General features: G+C 39.1%; 5 protein-coding genes across 9 annotated transcripts in view; 2 read left to right on the top strand and 3 right to left on the bottom strand.

Annotated features, from left to right (window-relative positions):
• LOC111248304 (3-oxoacyl-[acyl-carrier-protein] synthase, mitochondrial) overlaps positions 1–3,988 on the bottom strand; it is a 16,164-nt gene extending 12,176 nt beyond the window's left edge. The window contains exon 1 of one of the 3 annotated variants that reach the window (XM_086983664.1): positions 3,839–3,988. The gene's annotated coding sequence lies outside the window, so the exon portion shown is untranslated. The remainder of the gene's footprint in view (positions 1–3,838) is intronic. The other 2 variants (XM_022800424.2, XM_022800425.2) reach the window with 2 other exon arrangements.
• ScsbetaG (Succinyl-coenzyme A synthetase beta subunit, GDP-forming) lies at positions 1,390–3,498 on the bottom strand. The gene has a single exon (XM_022800428.2). It carries the CDS (start codon positions 3,364–3,366, stop codon positions 2,107–2,109), a length of 1,260 nt encoding a protein of 419 aa, XP_022656163.1. The 5' UTR covers positions 3,367–3,498; the 3' UTR covers positions 1,390–2,106.
• A 44-nt stretch (positions 3,989–4,032) lies between the features above and the next one.
• Positions 4,033–6,445, top strand: Sbds (SBDS ribosome maturation factor). The gene is made up of 2 exons (XM_022800432.2): positions 4,033–4,559; positions 5,597–6,445. The coding sequence occupies exons 1-2, from the start codon at positions 4,365–4,367 to the stop codon at positions 6,155–6,157; spliced, it is 756 nt and encodes a 251-aa protein (XP_022656167.1). The 5' UTR covers positions 4,033–4,364; the 3' UTR covers positions 6,158–6,445.
• Positions 6,446–7,093: 648 nt separating this feature from the next.
• JMJD6 (Bifunctional arginine demethylase and lysyl-hydroxylase PSR) lies at positions 7,094–11,314 on the bottom strand. 3 transcript variants are annotated; one of them, XM_022800422.2, is made up of 2 exons: positions 11,131–11,314; positions 7,094–9,759 (listed from the first exon to the last, which is right to left on the bottom strand). In XM_022800422.2, the coding sequence occupies exons 1-2, from the start codon at positions 11,146–11,148 to the stop codon at positions 8,416–8,418; spliced, it is 1,362 nt and encodes a 453-aa protein (XP_022656157.1). In that variant the 5' UTR covers positions 11,149–11,314; the 3' UTR covers positions 7,094–8,415. The 3 variants fall into 3 exon arrangements, with proteins under 3 accessions (XP_022656157.1, XP_022656158.1, XP_086839789.1); XM_022800423.2 differs by having other exon boundaries at positions 10,951–11,309; XM_086983663.1 differs by lacking the exon at positions 11,131–11,314 and adding an exon at positions 10,541–10,864.
• A 278-nt stretch (positions 11,315–11,592) lies between these two features.
• Positions 11,593–15,499, top strand: SerRS-m (Seryl-tRNA synthetase, mitochondrial). Its single transcript, XM_022800426.2, has 5 exons — positions 11,593–11,769; positions 12,911–13,550; positions 13,708–14,016; positions 14,522–14,694; positions 15,197–15,499. The coding sequence occupies exons 1-5, from the start codon at positions 11,752–11,754 to the stop codon at positions 15,362–15,364; spliced, it is 1,308 nt and encodes a 435-aa protein (XP_022656161.1). The 5' UTR covers positions 11,593–11,751; the 3' UTR covers positions 15,365–15,499.
• The last annotated feature ends 335 nt before the right edge of the window (positions 15,500–15,834 follow it).

The raw sequence follows: 15,834 nt of genomic DNA, 5'->3' as shown, positions 1-15,834 counted from the left end.
ACATATATATACGTACATAAGAACAACTCAAAATTCAATTTTAAGCTGATAGCAGACCAGACCTCCTAAACGGTCGAAAAATGTAAAATGTTTGTAGCAAAAACCTTCAAAGCTATTTTCATGAGTTTTTCTACTAAGAGAGACTACATGAGACACTGTTGAGGTCGTTCCGGTTCGCCTCATGAGAGTGTTCCCTAGATTTTTTAGAATTTATATGAAAACCAGCGACAACGTAGACCGTCGAGCAAGAAAACTTTTTTCGTAATGAGCTTGTTGCTTTTTTCTATTAAAAAAATTGGCTTCTTTCCGGTATCAAAAACAGCGGATGAACACATTTCTGCTATAATAAACGACAAGTTAAATAATTTGGCCGAGTTATCACACCCTGTACATAAATATATTGCGGCTGTAAGTTAAACGAGAACTGTAACGTTTATCAGCATCTGGCTGAAAAACATGTTATCATAATATCTGTTACTTTTGGAACGACGTGCTCAAATAGTTCCCAGAATACTATACATTATATATCAATCAATATTACTGGATTACTATTATTTTCATTGTTGTTATTATCGTAGAAATACTCAGTTGTAGCTGGTGGTTCAACAACAGTTTCTAAAGCTTAAAATGATAAATTATTTTCAAAGTTGTATTTCATGTCTCGAGCTATTTACAAAATATGCTGTAATTTCGTGATTCTGGTATATTTTAGATATAGTACCTATCACAAAGCTACAAGTAAGCTGGTAATCGTCAATTTTTACTTTAAATGCGTCGACGATGATATTTTGGGTCGTATCTACACAAATGCACTTTCATACAAAGGCATCGAAGTATACGGGCTACCCAAGTTGCTATTAAATATTCAATCGAAGTACAATGCATGGCATGGGCTGGGTTGGAAACGAGATCAGCCGACGCTCATAATGCACGTGCATCAGTCCCCGCAGGTGATTAGACAGTAGTGATCCCCCGGGGGGGGGGGGGGCAAGCACACTTGCGCAAAAGATTACCCTCTGGCAAGATAAGCGCCTTGAAGGTGCCCGACTACCTCGACCACTCCCGATGCTCTAACCACTCCTTCATTTTCTCTGAGGTATAATTTCGTTACCCCACTGGCGCTGTTTCCCCCAATCCATTTGGCCCAGAAATCCCCTTACGTAATAATATAGTTTATGTAACTACGATAATTGGCGATGGTTTCGACAATCAAGCCTGGCCCTTTTTGCTTTGGCCAGCCTCGACATTGCATGCGGGCGAGGTTTAATGTCTGCAAGACATTCGCTCCACTTTTAGGACTTACGGATTAAAAAAAAGTAAAAACATAATTATGAACAATGTACTTTTCGTTTACACAAATAGTGCTTCCTAGAAATAATGAAAACAGTCTTGTTAAGCTTTATATACATAATGCATGCTTACTTTATTGTAATAACCTCCTGTTTTCCGGTTGGATCTTGTATGTCTTAATTATAATAAGCGGCAGTCGTACTGTACAAACTTTTCTTTACTCTTTTACTTATTGTCCCATCTCTCATAGGTGCTTTGCTTCTGCTTGAATATCTTTTAGAAAAATAAAATTTTCATGTAGTTGAGATATATATATATATATTTATATTCTTTCCTGCTACGTCATGTTCATTGTTTCCGTCCTGACATAAAAAGCCTTATTATGAAAAAAGATGCAGTGTGATTGTCATATGTTATTATCAGCACACCTTTCTCTGTTTACAGATTCACTTCCTTTCGCATTGTTTAATAAAACATTCGGTAAAGACAGAAGACAGAAGAAATCTGACGTTCACGGATCGGTAAGTCATTCTAATCGATACTGACTGTACTACTGCTACAATAATAAAATCAATCTACCATCATAGGCAAGGCTTATAACAAACCTCAATACTTGATCGTCAGGTACCTTTATGTTTTTACCTCGTTAAACGTTTAATATTATTATTCCTGATAGAAATGCGAAATTAAATTGAACTGTGTGTTACGGACATCTGCCTTGTGATGGCCTATATCAGGATGTTTAACAGACTGGCTTATTGCATTTGGCATAACTTCACACTTATGCAGGGTACCGCACCGGGCATGTGAGCGATTTTAACCTCGCAAGCTAGCGACCGCTTTGACTGCCGCGTCCTCTAAATCGTTGGCTGAGTGGATAGCCAGGCCTGAATTGGTCAGAAGTTCTTTGGCAGCATCGACATTAGTGCCCTCGAGACGAACAACAAGAGGGACGGTGAGAGCGATCTTTTTACATGCATTTATAATTCCATTAGCGATAGTAACACAGTTGACAATACCGCCAAAGACGTTGACAAGGATAGCTTTAACGTTCTGATCCTGAGTTAGGATACGGAATGCCTCGGCGACCTGCTCTTCTCCAACGGAACCGCCGACATCAAGGAAATTAGCTGGGTTTCCACCGCGCAATTTGATTATGTCCATCGTCGCCATTGCTAAACCGGCTCCGTTTACCAGACACGCAATATTTCCATCCATACCGATATAGTTAAGGTTCCATTTCGCTGCTTCCACCTCGCGCGGGTCACTTTCAGTGGTATCTTCCTGAGCGAAAATGTCTTTCTGCCGAAACTGCGCATTGTCATCGAAATTGATCTTGGCATCGAAGCACACCACCTTTCCATTGGGGGTCTCGCCAAAAGGATTGATTTCCACCATTGTAGCATCTACCTTACGGAACACAGCATAAAGCTTTTTGATCTGTTCAGCGGCATCTTTGATATTGTCACCCTCGAATTGCAGGTTCCTGGCAATTTTTATGGCTTGCTCGTCTTGGATGCCTTTCTCTATATCAATGACTTCCTTGTAGATAAGCTCAGGATTCTTTTCAGCAACTTCTTCAATGTCGACTCCGCCGGCCGGCGACGCAACCACAACCGGTCCATTAAACGTACGATCCATAAGAATAGCTAAGTAAGTTTCACGCTTAATATCCAATGCCTCAGCAATCATCACTTTTTTTACAATCACGCCTTCCTTTGTTGTCTGTTTCGTAACCAGCCGGTAGCCAAGCATTTTTTCGACAAACTCAACAACCTGCTCGGGGTTCTTCGTCAGCTTTACACCGCCGCGCAAGCCAGAGTTAAACGTTCCCTTGCCCCGTCCGCCGGCGAGAACCTGGGCCTTTACCACAAACTCATCGTATTTCGTGTTTTGGGCAATGTCGCGCGCCTGAGCGATGGTATCTGCTACCTTGAAGCGCTGGACTGTCACCCCACCGTCTGCCATCAGTTGCTTCGACTGGTACTCGTGCAAATTAAGAAGGCGAATATTTGGCGTTTGAGCCACCTTGGAAGACTGAGTGGCAGCCCGTAGTAGTTTCGAAAGTCGAAACATTTTCAAAATTTGGGCTTATCAGGGCACACTGAGTACGATACGAATACAAAGCAAAGTCAAGCGAATAACAACGATGTCCATCCAATGATGTAAAGAAAACTTGCTGATAGTGTTAAGACCCGTATGGACCAATGCGGCTGACGGAGTGAGGAGGGTTCAATCATGCGATACTCACATTCAAGGCTCGATAAACAGTGGACATTGCCACCAGAGAGAACGACGTTTATACTTACGTTACGGTGTGATTTATTTAAGAAACAAATGTAATGGAGATAATCTTCACGTTACGACACAAATGTAACGGTGTCAGCTACCTAGAATTGTTGGTTTTTGCCGAACATAAATTTACTGTTGATGTTAAACACTATTGTTATCTAACTTGCCAACTCGATAGGTCGCGCGAAGCTACTAACAAAACCGTGAGATCAGGAACAATGTTTACTTGTAGTTTATGACATAGCGTTTCTCTTACCTGAGGCGGTATTTAGACGCTGTGTTTCGAATCTAAACTATCACATGCTGCAGCTGTCACAAGCAATACAACTAGCATCGCCTTAGAACTCGGAATAATTATGTTTCGAAGAACTCGTAGCTTGCGCCAAAAGCGCGCTATTTTCAAATACTGTTTTGCGCAGACGGCTTTCGAAAGTGGCCAAAACCTACCTTGTGGTCAGGCGTCAATTAGTGTCTAGCTAAATGAAAAAGAAGTGCCCCAAGTTGACAACGTTTTCGCTTGAACAAACACTAAGTTGTACTGTGCGTTTACTGTATGTTAAAAATATTCCTGCGTTACAACTATCGCAGTATGTGTACCAGCTTTTATGGTGCGAGATAACTTTTGTTAATCAAGTACTTTCGCGTTGCAAGTCAGCTGTAGTACCGCTCAGGTGGTATCATTGGCCTATGAATTTGCAGAACACAAAGAAAAATTAGGCCACTTCCAGGCGAATCATTTATATTATAATTCTTTTTGCTAATCACAATAGCCCACAGTAACGATGAGTAGGATCTTCACACCGTCAAATCAAATCAGATTAACGAATGTTGCCGTCGTTCGACTGAAGAAAGGCGGTAAACGATTCGAAATCGCCTGCTACAAAAATAAAGTTGTTTCATGGCGAAATAAAGTCGAAATGAACCTCGACGAAGTCCTTCAAATGCATGTGGTTTACGTGAATGTCTCGAAGGGTGAGGTAGGTTTATGGTAGTTGCAAAGAACTATGTAAGAAAACTACTAGCATTTATAATTACCTATATAATGCAAACACCCTTCATTGGCTTGAAATCCAGTGCAATCGAGAAATACTGTTTTAATATTTATTTAACTAATACATTAAATCTACGAAGTCGATTGAGTCAAATTTGTCTCAAATTCCGTAATAGCCAGTGACTAGTGGCCCATATACTGGGACAGGGTTTATAAATATCTAAGGCTTTATGTCCGGTAGGCTGACACAAGATTGGCACAGGTCTGAACGAGGGGTAAAACTATGGAAAAAGCTTTGTAGAGTAAGGTGAACGAATCGTGTCGTACTTTAAAAACTTTTCTTTTCCTTCCCTTGTACGAGAAAAGAAAGCTTAACGCCAAACCATGTTCAAATTAAAATAAGCTTAAAGACGTATTTTTATGCGTATCATAGAATACACCAAATTGCGCGAACGAGACTCGGCAGAACAACATCTGTCTTGTCAACGTCTATAAAAATCATATATTGTTTTTTAATTGTTTATTACGTAATTTTTTTTATCGAATTTATGTGAGTTTAGCCTTAACGTGCAGGTAACATTACTAAAGTTTAATTTGAGCCAACCGCTTGTATTACCGCATTTCTTTAAGGTTTTGTTATACAATTCAAAAAACCTCAACGGCTTTTCATTACCTCAAATCACAGTCGTAAAATAATTTAAAAAGTGGACTTATTTATCAGCATTTTACTGTCGAGAGCAATTCAGTTAGATCAGGAATATTCCGGCAGTCTTTATTTTCTAAAGCACGAAATTTGTTTCTCTAACATTTTTTATTGAAAGATATTGTTTTATAATTACATTGAGCATAAATTTAATGATTTTTGAGATCGATAAGGTAAGATTAATCGCACGTTTATTCAAAGTCATCTTTATGTCAAAATAGAGCTAACAGTGCGGGAGCTCACATTAAGTGTTTAATGCTATGAGGTAGCACTGTGTATTATCTCCCGACCGAATTAACCGCATTTTTTTGTGCAAACAGGTGGCAAAAAAGGAGGATCTTGTAAAGTGTTTTGGCAGTGATGACCAAACAAGAATCTGCGAGCAAATCTTAAATAAGGGAGAATTGCAGATATCAGACAAAGAGCGACACGCGCAACTTGATGCGACATTTAAGGATATAGCCAACATAGTTGCAAACAAGACAGTGAATCCCAACACGAAGCGGCCGTACCCCGTAACAATCATTGAAAAATCCATGAAGAGCGTGCACTTTTCGGTGAACATGAACCGATCACCAAAGCAACAGGCTCTCGAAGTCATCCAGAAGCTGAAGGAGATCATTCCACTAGAGCGGTCACAAATGAAGCTGCGCGTTGTGATACCATCGGGCAAGGCCTTTCGGGACCGCTTATGGCAGCTGGCTTCATCTACTGAGCTGGATGAAATCAACGTTGCGGGTGAACTCGAAATGGTCTTTCTCACAGATCCTGGAAATTATAGAGCTCTCGACGAAATAATTCATAAGGAAACAAAAGGAAAGGGTACACTTGAAGTAGTTAGTCTCAAGGAAGTGGCAGAAGGAGACGAAATGATTGAATAAATAATGATAACACACTCTACAGTAGCCAGACATTTAGGTAATCACTTTTCGTTAACACTGAAGTAAGGATTGATGCTGCACTGTTCAATTATCCTTCTACCCTCAGAAAGCGATGAGCCGGATTAAAGCATTAGCTCACGCGTGTTAACGTGAGGAAAGTATCAACAAATTTATTTGAACAGGGGGATATTAGTTTCACTGGAACAAATTCATTCAGACTCGTTAAAGATTGCAAAACTTTTTGAAGCTTCGACATAAATACATTAAATAAACGGAGTTGACTAATAATTCCCTGAATTTTTTTGACAAAAGACAATGGAAAGCATTTTTGTTGAAGTTATTAATCTCCAGATTCGTAGCCTATAGATCACTAGAGTTTTCTTACCAAGTGTAACTTTGAGTTTTATACATTCTGAATTTTTCCTATTTTTAGAAACTGCTAGTGTGATTAGTAATAGGTAAGCATAGCTGAAGCTCACTTGAAGTGGAAAAAAATCAACTACTGTTCTAGCGAAGTATGTCGTCACAGTTTAGGAGTTTAGAAATTCTAAAGCAGCAGTTTCGAAGGCTCGTGATGGTGGCAAAATCGTGGAAGTAAGGTCAATTGACGTTTACATTCCTGCTGAGCTGTTATCATTTAATAACGCTAGCTTAAATTTCAGACTCAAAAGCTAGTAGCTAGTCGCGTGTGTGGATTTCACAAAGATTCAGCGACAGACACCAGCAGTTCTAAGATTCTAGAGCTTAAAATATTCTCAAATGTTCTAGAATTCATACAACATATGAAGCTTATTAATCTAGAGGAAACAAAACAGCAAAACTTTCTAAGGATTTCTAAGGAAATTCAGCCTCGTTTCTCTATGGCTACTCTGGTTATCCGTTATGCTTGTTAGCAATAAGTTCTGCCAAAAAATAGCCGCCAAAAAATAGCCGTAATTAGACATTTACATTTTATTGGTTTATTTATATAAGTTCATTTACTTTTTATTAGGTTGATAGCAATTACTAATAATTATTATAATAAATAGTTATGGTTCGTGTGGTTTCTTGATAAGAGATGAAATCACAGCATTTTAGTCACGGCATTTCTTTGCCTGATCTCTGTCTCCTGCTTCCTTTCTTTTGCTCTAGCCTTGATGAAAATAGAAGTTTCTCAAGCTTCACCTACAAATCTAACTGTGTCCCTTTACAGCCATCATCCTCACTGCAAGTAACAATTGTGAGTGGCTCTGTCCTTTATTTTTTTTCTTGTGTTTTCACCATAAATACATCATACTGTTACCCGATACGTCATTTCAATAATTCATAACTGCATATTTTTTTCTATACAATGATTGTAATACCGGGAGTTCTTTCTTCAGTTTATGTAATTCATTTCGATTTTTTGGACGTTGGTTTGTCTTGTTTGATGCTGCTGCTTCACCGGCATAGCTCACTGTTGTTAATCAACAAGACGTGTGATTAATATTAACGAACCTAAACTCATTTCTGCTTATGTGCTTTCCATATTATGAATGCATGAATGCACTTATTTGTTACCCGTTAACGTCTTATTGTTTGTGTGTTTCGTTTATAGATGTATTGTGTGACAAAAGTTTCTTTCTCTCTCTTCCCATATACATCCTAAATGGGGCTAATTTGAACACGGGCAAACATCATTTGTCCAGCCTATTTAGTCTTCCCCGATGTCGTGGTATTTTCTTACCGCCAGCTGGACTAGATTTCTAAACAACATCGTTTCAAAAGAAACGGTGCAGCATGGTACGTTCTAGTTGTATACAACAGATGCAAGACGACGGCGTCTTCCTTAATTCTACTAGATTCATTCAAACCTATATTTATACTCTATATTCAAAGGTTGTCGTCATCATCATCCTAATGCTACATTAATCTTTTCTATATAACTCTCTCTCTCCACTTGCTTATATAATATATATATATATATATCCACTTGCTTATATAATATATATATATATATATATATATATATATATATACCTTAATATGAGTTAATTGCAACATCGTTTCAATTCAACATCTTTCGTTATCATCATAATGATCGTCATCGAAGGTCGTTCGTCACAAATAATTATCAGCCCTATACGAAAAAGATCTCGTACGCACCTCACTCAATTAATCAAAATCGAGATCAATGCTTTCTTTTTAGCGCCCACGAGACGTTGCCGCTTCTGCTTTTTCTACTGCTGTTATCAGTAGTCACGTAGTCTCGTCGCGTATTCATGCTCATTCCGGTTTGCTCACACGTTCGCTGCTGTGACAGGCTGTTGTCTATACGTAACATCATTATCAGCCTCATCAGGGTTTCCTGTCCGCATTATTTTTCGTTCGTTGCTGTCGCTGCTTAGGACGTGCTTATCGCCGGTCCCAGCCTGCGCACCCTCATCAGCGCATTCGTCACAGCTTCGTCTTCGCTTCTTCTTTTTCTTTTCTGCCAGCGATTCTTTGCCCGAATCAGATTCACAGCTGCTGCAGCAGCTATCATCATCCGAACTACTCGACGAACTATCGCCTCCCGATGAATCCGAAGCGACTCCGCAGTCCTCGTTCACGTTTATCTGGTCCGCTATTGCAGCGAGCTCCGGCTTCCTGATCCGCAACTCAGCTAGCCATTTCTTGCTAAGCTTCGGTCGACCTCGCACAGTTTTGTGCCAAACAATTGGAAAGTTTGTGACCGAGCAGAAGTTTTGCGTTACCGCAATCGTGGTGTCAATATTGAGCACGACATGCCACCATCCTCCCGGAACAAACACTGTCTCGCCAGGACCCTGAAGAATCTCTAGCGGCCGGAATTGTTCGGGCCATTCGCTTGACTGTGTCTTCGGATAGATGATATCGAACCAAGCTACAGCTTCGTCGTTCTGTTTGCCGCCTTCCCCGGGTCGAAGCTTGATCAGCTCGCGAGGTGTGTCAGTTGGGAAAAGGCACCAACGTTTATGACCAACAATAAGTGAGTTCCACGCTGAGGTGCCCAACGGGTCAATGTGAATACCCGTTCCTGAACGTGCCGAACCCATAACAAACCAACGAAAAGGTGGCCGACTCTTTTCCGAGGCATACTGGAATAAATCATCTCGAAAGTAGATAGGGACTTCGTAGTCTTCGAGAAGCTTTTTCTTGCGTGGGTGCTCACCAAAATTGCCGTCGAATATGTACAGTGGACTGTCATCGGCATTGTTATTCATGTAGTGTACGAAATACTTCATCTTCATCTTGACGCTGTAGCCATCGTTGTCTTCCCCGCATTTAAACTTCTGATTTCGATATTTCCGATCCACGCGTTGCTCAGTCCATTTGTATGAAGCCTTCCAGTCGTCTGTGCATCCCTGGATCACGACAGGCTTGTAGGGCTTTTCATACTCTTCGATAAATCTATCAGGTGTATAGTGTTTAACGTGAATACGTGACACGTTGTCTTTTACTGATTTCGGATCAACCAGTTCAGATTTACGCGCGTATCCCAATTTTTCCCATAAATCTTCTGTCTCCCCATTTCGCGCGGCTAACTCTGGTCGGGCCTTGAGCTTTACCTCGACGATGCGTTTTTGACCCCGTCGTGATAGCCGGTCAGAGTCCGAGTCCATCTAAAGCAAAAATATCAATGAGATATTTAGATATTTAGATTTTTAAAGGTACTTGGGGATGCTAGGTACAATATATTACTTACACTAGTACGTGTAAAGACATCTTCTTAACTCATTTACAAATAAACTATTTAAATATAGAATAGAAATATAGAAGAGTAATGAGAATTATTGTCATACTCGAGGACAGAACAACAACACATCAATGGTTAATTAGGAGTAATAGGCAACTTTGAACATTAGTTATACATACCAATATATTTTTAGTTACCCTACCAAATATATATTACACATATAGGACAGTGATGTTTCTATCAAATGTTGGTGAATGATCGACTCAAAGCATGTTTCAAGATCACGGCTCAAGGTAGCACTAATCAATTTAAAAAGGCTATATTCTCGTTGTCATACGTTCTACAAATAGACGCGGTCTTGCTAACGATAACGATATTAATTAGGTCATACGGCAAATATCTATGTATCCTTTTTAGAACCCTTCAATGTGATTGGATGCTGCTGCTCAAAACAGATGATCTTATGAGGACCCCCTACACAAATCCTGCTTTTCTCTTTGCGCGGCCACTAGTCGCACTTTCTCTTCTTTAAATATGATAAAAAGAACCGCTGACTTATCAAATGCATCAGGTGTCGGGTAAAACATTCAGTCAAACACAATGGGAGCCGCATCACAACAATACATTGTTCTTTTCAATATCTAAACATATACAAAGTTTAGTTTGCAGTGGTCAAGGGCATCGAACGAATATTCCATTTAACTTACTTTTTTTCTGAAGTTGCATACGGTAACAGTGGAAGCTGAATCAAAAGTAGACCAACAATACGCATCGATAAGCTAAACTAGCAGTGCGCTTCATTCGAATTTTAGCTAACTAGCAAACAGTGCATTGTCAGCATTCATTTTATAAAATTTTATCTTTTGTCTGCGACTTTGTTTGACCTACCGTGCTCCACTTACGCAATCAAGGATATAACCCGCTTCTCACCTCTACCGGAAGTATTCATCACGGTAGGCACCTGTCAGTATCTCATAGTCAAGTCAATCAGTTCCAACTGGATGTATGGCCAAGTGTCGTTCAGGCACAGGCGCATAATGACAAAAAAAATTTCTAATGAACTAACCCGACTACATATCGTTCGTAAACTATAGAATAAACAATCTGGTCTTCTTACTTTTTTCGTGTAGGTTTTACTATCTGATTTCTTCAATCTTGTCACTCTTAACCACCACTACGTCATGTCACTGCACGTATTTACTATCACAACTGTCACAAAAACCATTCCATACTGCTTTCCGTTCACTCGACCACGATTAACGAAAAACTTCGTTGCTCAGCACGGCAAAAAACTCACCTCAGCGCCACTCCCCATGACACTACTTAGACGCTGCCCGCCTCTACTTGACCCTCAGAACGACTCGTTGATGTTCCTGAGCACCCTTAAGAGTATTGCGTTCTATTGTTGCGTTTTCAGCCGTTCACTCACTCATTCGTTGGCTTACTTTAACGCTGTGTTACCTTCTTATATTGTCCTCTGTTCTACAATCTGACCGATAAATCTGTTTATTTATATCCGACCATTGTAGCAGACGAAAATTGGAGCGGCGCTTTGTCGACAAAATCATTGGAAACGTTGAAAAAATTGTGAAGTAATGTTCAGCAGAAAATACGAAAACACAATTACGAATTTATTTATTATGTACAAAGCATCTGTCGCTGTTCAACGTTCAGAGGCTGCAATCTCGTGGTTTGCTATTCGAATTGGCCGTTATCCGTAAACTTTTAAAGCGGGCCTTTTCAAAATGTAAATAAGCACTGTTTCTACTGACCGCGCAGACCGTGCTTGAGATAGATGGTGTACAAAGCAAACCGCAGAACGAATTTGATTTCGCTTCAAATATTCGTTGAACATTTAGGAAGTCGCCTCTCTCTAAGATCTGTTAATGACAGCAGCAGCTAGTTGACAGCTGTTACGATGCATGCCAGGATCCGGGTAAGATGCAGTCAGGACATTGGAAATACTAAAACAGTTTTCTTGGCCAGTTTATTCGTTTTGTGTAGTTTGAAGATAAACCACACAGTGATACTTCAGAGAAAAGGTAAAAATAAAAATTACATAGCCGAAGATTTTGACATAGAACAGTACGGTGTTCGGGGCTGATGACAAGGCTGATTGAAAGCTTCGTCTTCGCGAGAGCGCAATGCGAAATGTCTGCTGGATTCTCATTCCGTTTTGTGCTAGCAAAACTTAGGTGTCCAAAGTAACGCCTAAAGGCTTAAGTACTGGACGTTAAACGCGAAGAAAAAAGTACAAACCAATGCTTTAGTGATTTAAATACATCAAATCGAATATGTATAATATTAACTTAATAGTTCCAAAACTTGGTTTTGGTGGTAACAGAGCGTCGAGACAATATGCATAAGTTTAGGGAAACTAGGTAGGTTTTGGTTGGCAGTGTGACTTTCTTTTTATTCTACCTTACACACTATCTCTTACGAAGGTAACTCTTATAAAAGACCTTACCTCATGACCATAGATTTCCAGTGTAGAGCAAATATATTTGAGAATTGGAAGAGGAAATGTAGTAATCCTCTCATTAGCAATGGGATACCTTTAATAGTGCTGTCGTTATTATATACATTCTATGCATATATAAACAACGTTCTTTCCTTTTTCACCGCCCAGTACAATAACGTTGCGAAATATTTTTCTCTATTGAAAGTGGTATATTTATTCTTGCACGAAATGTTAGTGGAGCCCTTACACAAAATACAATATAATCATTTGCAGTGCCCTGACTTAAGCACAAGAATGCCTCTGGCCTACGCCTAATTTCAATATTATGGTTTTGCTAACAACAATTGATTGATGCTGTGTAAAATCTCACAAAAAATGGCTCGCTCTGACTACCCAACCATCAATAATGTCACAATTCTTTTTCTAACACATAACGTAGAAGTGTAGATCAAGTTTTTTGTAAGTGTTGTACAATCTTCTAAAACGTTGCCTTCTAATATTAGTTATTATTTCCTGTTGTTCCATTTCATATTTGAAGGTAGTCTTATTATAACTATTATTTTTAATTTGTGCCAATCAGCATCGAGTCAACTTTTTCATTAACATTTTATTTTAGTTGGTACCTGGTCGAGCAAGCCAGTGCATTCGATGTTTCAACGCCCGGCCTTTGCTTGAGGAGGTACTTAACGATTTGGAAGCTGCTGATCGCAACGTTACTGCTCGAAAAAACTGGGTAAACATTGACGAGCTGAAGAAGTTGGCTGAAGATGCTCAACTGAACCAGATAAGTGATGAATTACCTTCCAGATTACATACTCTTGTCAAGGGTTTGCCTAATTGGACGCATGAGGCTGTTCGTAATGCGAAAGAACCCATTGTAACGCACGAGTTTGGCAGTAAGGTCGATCCTCCAGCCCGGCGAATGCCTGAAAATGCGAAGGGTTCAGGACTTTTGCTTCAGAACAGCGACTACACAATGATATGCGGGAAAAGAACTTATTTTCTTACCGGTGACCTTGTTAGGCTTGAAAGGGCGTTGATACGGTATACTTTAGACAGACTACGGAACCATGGATTTCAACTGGTGTCCGTGCCGGATCTGTTTAGGGCTGAAGATATTGAATTGTGCGGGATGCAAACGACCGGTCAGAGGAGCCAAGTTTACCACGTTGACATGGCGAGCAATAATGCTAAACTGTGTCTTTCGGGAACATCGGAGATTGCTCTAGCAAACTTATTTAAGGGCAAGGATATTCGTAAGTAGTCTCCAGTTCAACGTTTGCTTGTAACTTTGCTGCTCGCTATTTTTCCCTGGAGAAAGTCTTGACCAGTGTAGTCTCAAAGGCATTCCAAATATTGTTTTATTTAATTGAGTGACATATTTTTTCGTATATATGTGTCTTGTTCCTGCAGCCCGTCAACATCTACCCAAAAAACTATGCTCGATCAGTCGATGTTATCGAGGCGAAGTATCAACATTTAAAGAAGAGAAGGGCCTTTATCGTGTTCACCAATTTACGAAAGTCGAAATGTTCGGGCTCACCGAAGGATCTTATGAGCGAAGCCAGGAGTTACAACAAGAGTTTTTACAGATCGAGATGTCATTGTTTGCCGATCTTGGGCTACATTTCAGGGTGCTTGATATGCCACCAGCAGATTTGGGTGATTCCGCTTACAGAAAATTCGATATAGAAGCTTGGATGAGCGGCCACGGATTTTATGGTAAGTATTATATACGCTCAAAGAGACAGAAAGCTGTACATACATTTTATATTCATATGCAAGTAGTAAATGAGCTGCACAGAAAATATGGTTATATGATTAGGCAATCTGTATTCTAAAAGATACTCATCCGAGTAGCTAACCGGAACTAGTTTGGAAATATTTTTGATTTTCTCAATAAGGAAAACAAACGTATTTAGTATCGCGGCTGATGAGCGCTATTATGTATTAGTCAGTTCCTTTGAAATCAGATTGTAAAGTAATAAACGCAGATACATTATTTATAAGAAATAAGTTGTACTGTTAAAAATAGGAGATTGCCTGCATTATTTATAATTTAGTTCTGTCTTGCTGTCCTGTTGCACCCGGATCTACGTATTTCGAAAACTACATGCCTGCTATCCCCTAAACAGATAAGCTTCTTCTTATCGACACAGTTAAGATGAGGTCGTAATCGTTTTTTTTTTTCTTCTTTTCCATTACATTACTTACTCATATTTACTAGGTGAGATCTCGTCAACATCGGATTGTACCTCATACCAGGCTAATCGTCTTGGGATTACATCTGAAGGCAAATATGTCCACACGGTGAATGGGACTGCGTGTGCTATACCGAGAATGCTATTAACGATCGGAGAGACGCATGCAAAAACAAATGGAATACTACGGGTGCCTCAGGCTAGTGACTGTCTTAATATCATATCTAATACTAATATATATAATATATATATATATTTTTTAATATATATATATTATATATATATATATATATATATATTAAAAAAATTAAAAAAATGCATTCAAGCTAAAACAAAAGCATTACAACGCCACCGGAGACGTTTTGGCAAGTTTTAAATTAGGGCGTGATGCAAGCGTTTCTGTGTGATGGATCTACTGGGTTTTGTAGATGACGATATGTTTTTCCTTGAAGTGATCTACAATGTATCTACGGAGATTTGGAAAATGATTTCATTCTATACATATATACAATAATGGAGTCGAAAACCTTATATCCATTTTCTACTTATTCTTGTAATTTTTCTTAAGTTGTAATATTTCAAGCTAAGTGACAACAAAGTAGAAAATGTATATCCGTGTTCTACTTATTCTCATAATCTGTTAAGTTGTAACATCTCAAGCTAAGCCACAATTTAGTGACGACAACACTATTTGGTTACAGGTTCTAAATAAATATCTAGATAAAGAAGAACTTCGGCCAGAGCACGCTTTCAGGAGATGGAAATACCTGCCGTATTATTATTTCGAAAACCGCCTTGCAGATGAAAACGAAGGTAACAGGGCATATGTTGCAACCAATAAGACAGACGTTAGCAAGTCTTCAACGTGAAAATTCCGAATCCGCCACCGCTTGTCGAAGGGCCTTTCACACAGCTAAAGAGGCTGTTTATAGCCTACTTACTTAATTTTAAATAGAATCAATAAAATTTTAAATCTACGTGTATACATCAATACAAGTTCATTATATACTGTGTCATATATATATATATATTTACTATATATACAATGTTTAAGAACGTTATGTTTGCAGCATGTTATGAACATCGCACATGATGCTAATTTGTTTGTGCGTTTATTTTAGTGAAAAACGGTTTACTAGAGAAATAGGAATTCGAACTAGTTTGCATGTCAACCAAAGGATTGAACCAATTGAATCTGATTAGACCGTGACTTAGTCCAATCAATATGTATCAGTAAAATCGTTATAGCACCTGCTTTTGACGCGAAGTTTTTAACATCTTAAGGAAAATGAAGGCAGCGGTTTGTTTCGTTTAGTGTGTGCTAAAATGTTTTAACTAA

The sequence above is a fragment of the Varroa destructor genome, unplaced genomic scaffold (assembly GCF_002443255.2).
Source record: "Varroa destructor unplaced genomic scaffold, Vdes_3.0 BEIS01000003.1, whole genome shotgun sequence".
Lineage (NCBI taxonomy): Eukaryota > Metazoa > Arthropoda > Arachnida > Mesostigmata > Varroidae > Varroa > Varroa destructor.
The sequence above is the reverse complement of the archived record's forward strand: the minus strand, read 5'-3'. Positions and strand labels throughout refer to the sequence as shown.

Excerpts from the sequence above, each read along its gene's own strand:
- ScsbetaG (XM_022800428.2), bottom strand. The coding sequence starts at position 3,366 with ATGTTTCGACTTTCGAAACTACTACGGGCTGCCACTCAGTCTTCCAAG.
- SerRS-m (XM_022800426.2), top strand. Across the intron at positions 13,551-13,707 it reads ATTTAAGGGCAAGGATATTC|CCCGTCAACATCTACCCAAA; the intron begins GTAAGTAGTCTC and ends TTGTTCCTGCAG. Across the intron at positions 14,695-15,196 it reads GAATACTACGGGTGCCTCAG|GTTCTAAATAAATATCTAGA; the intron begins GCTAGTGACTGT and ends ATTTGGTTACAG.
- Sbds (XM_022800432.2), top strand. The coding sequence starts at position 4,365 with ATGAGTAGGATCTTCACACCGTCAAATCAAATCAGATTAACGAATGTT. Across the intron at positions 4,560-5,596 it reads TGAATGTCTCGAAGGGTGAG|GTGGCAAAAAAGGAGGATCT; the intron begins GTAGGTTTATGG and ends TTGTGCAAACAG.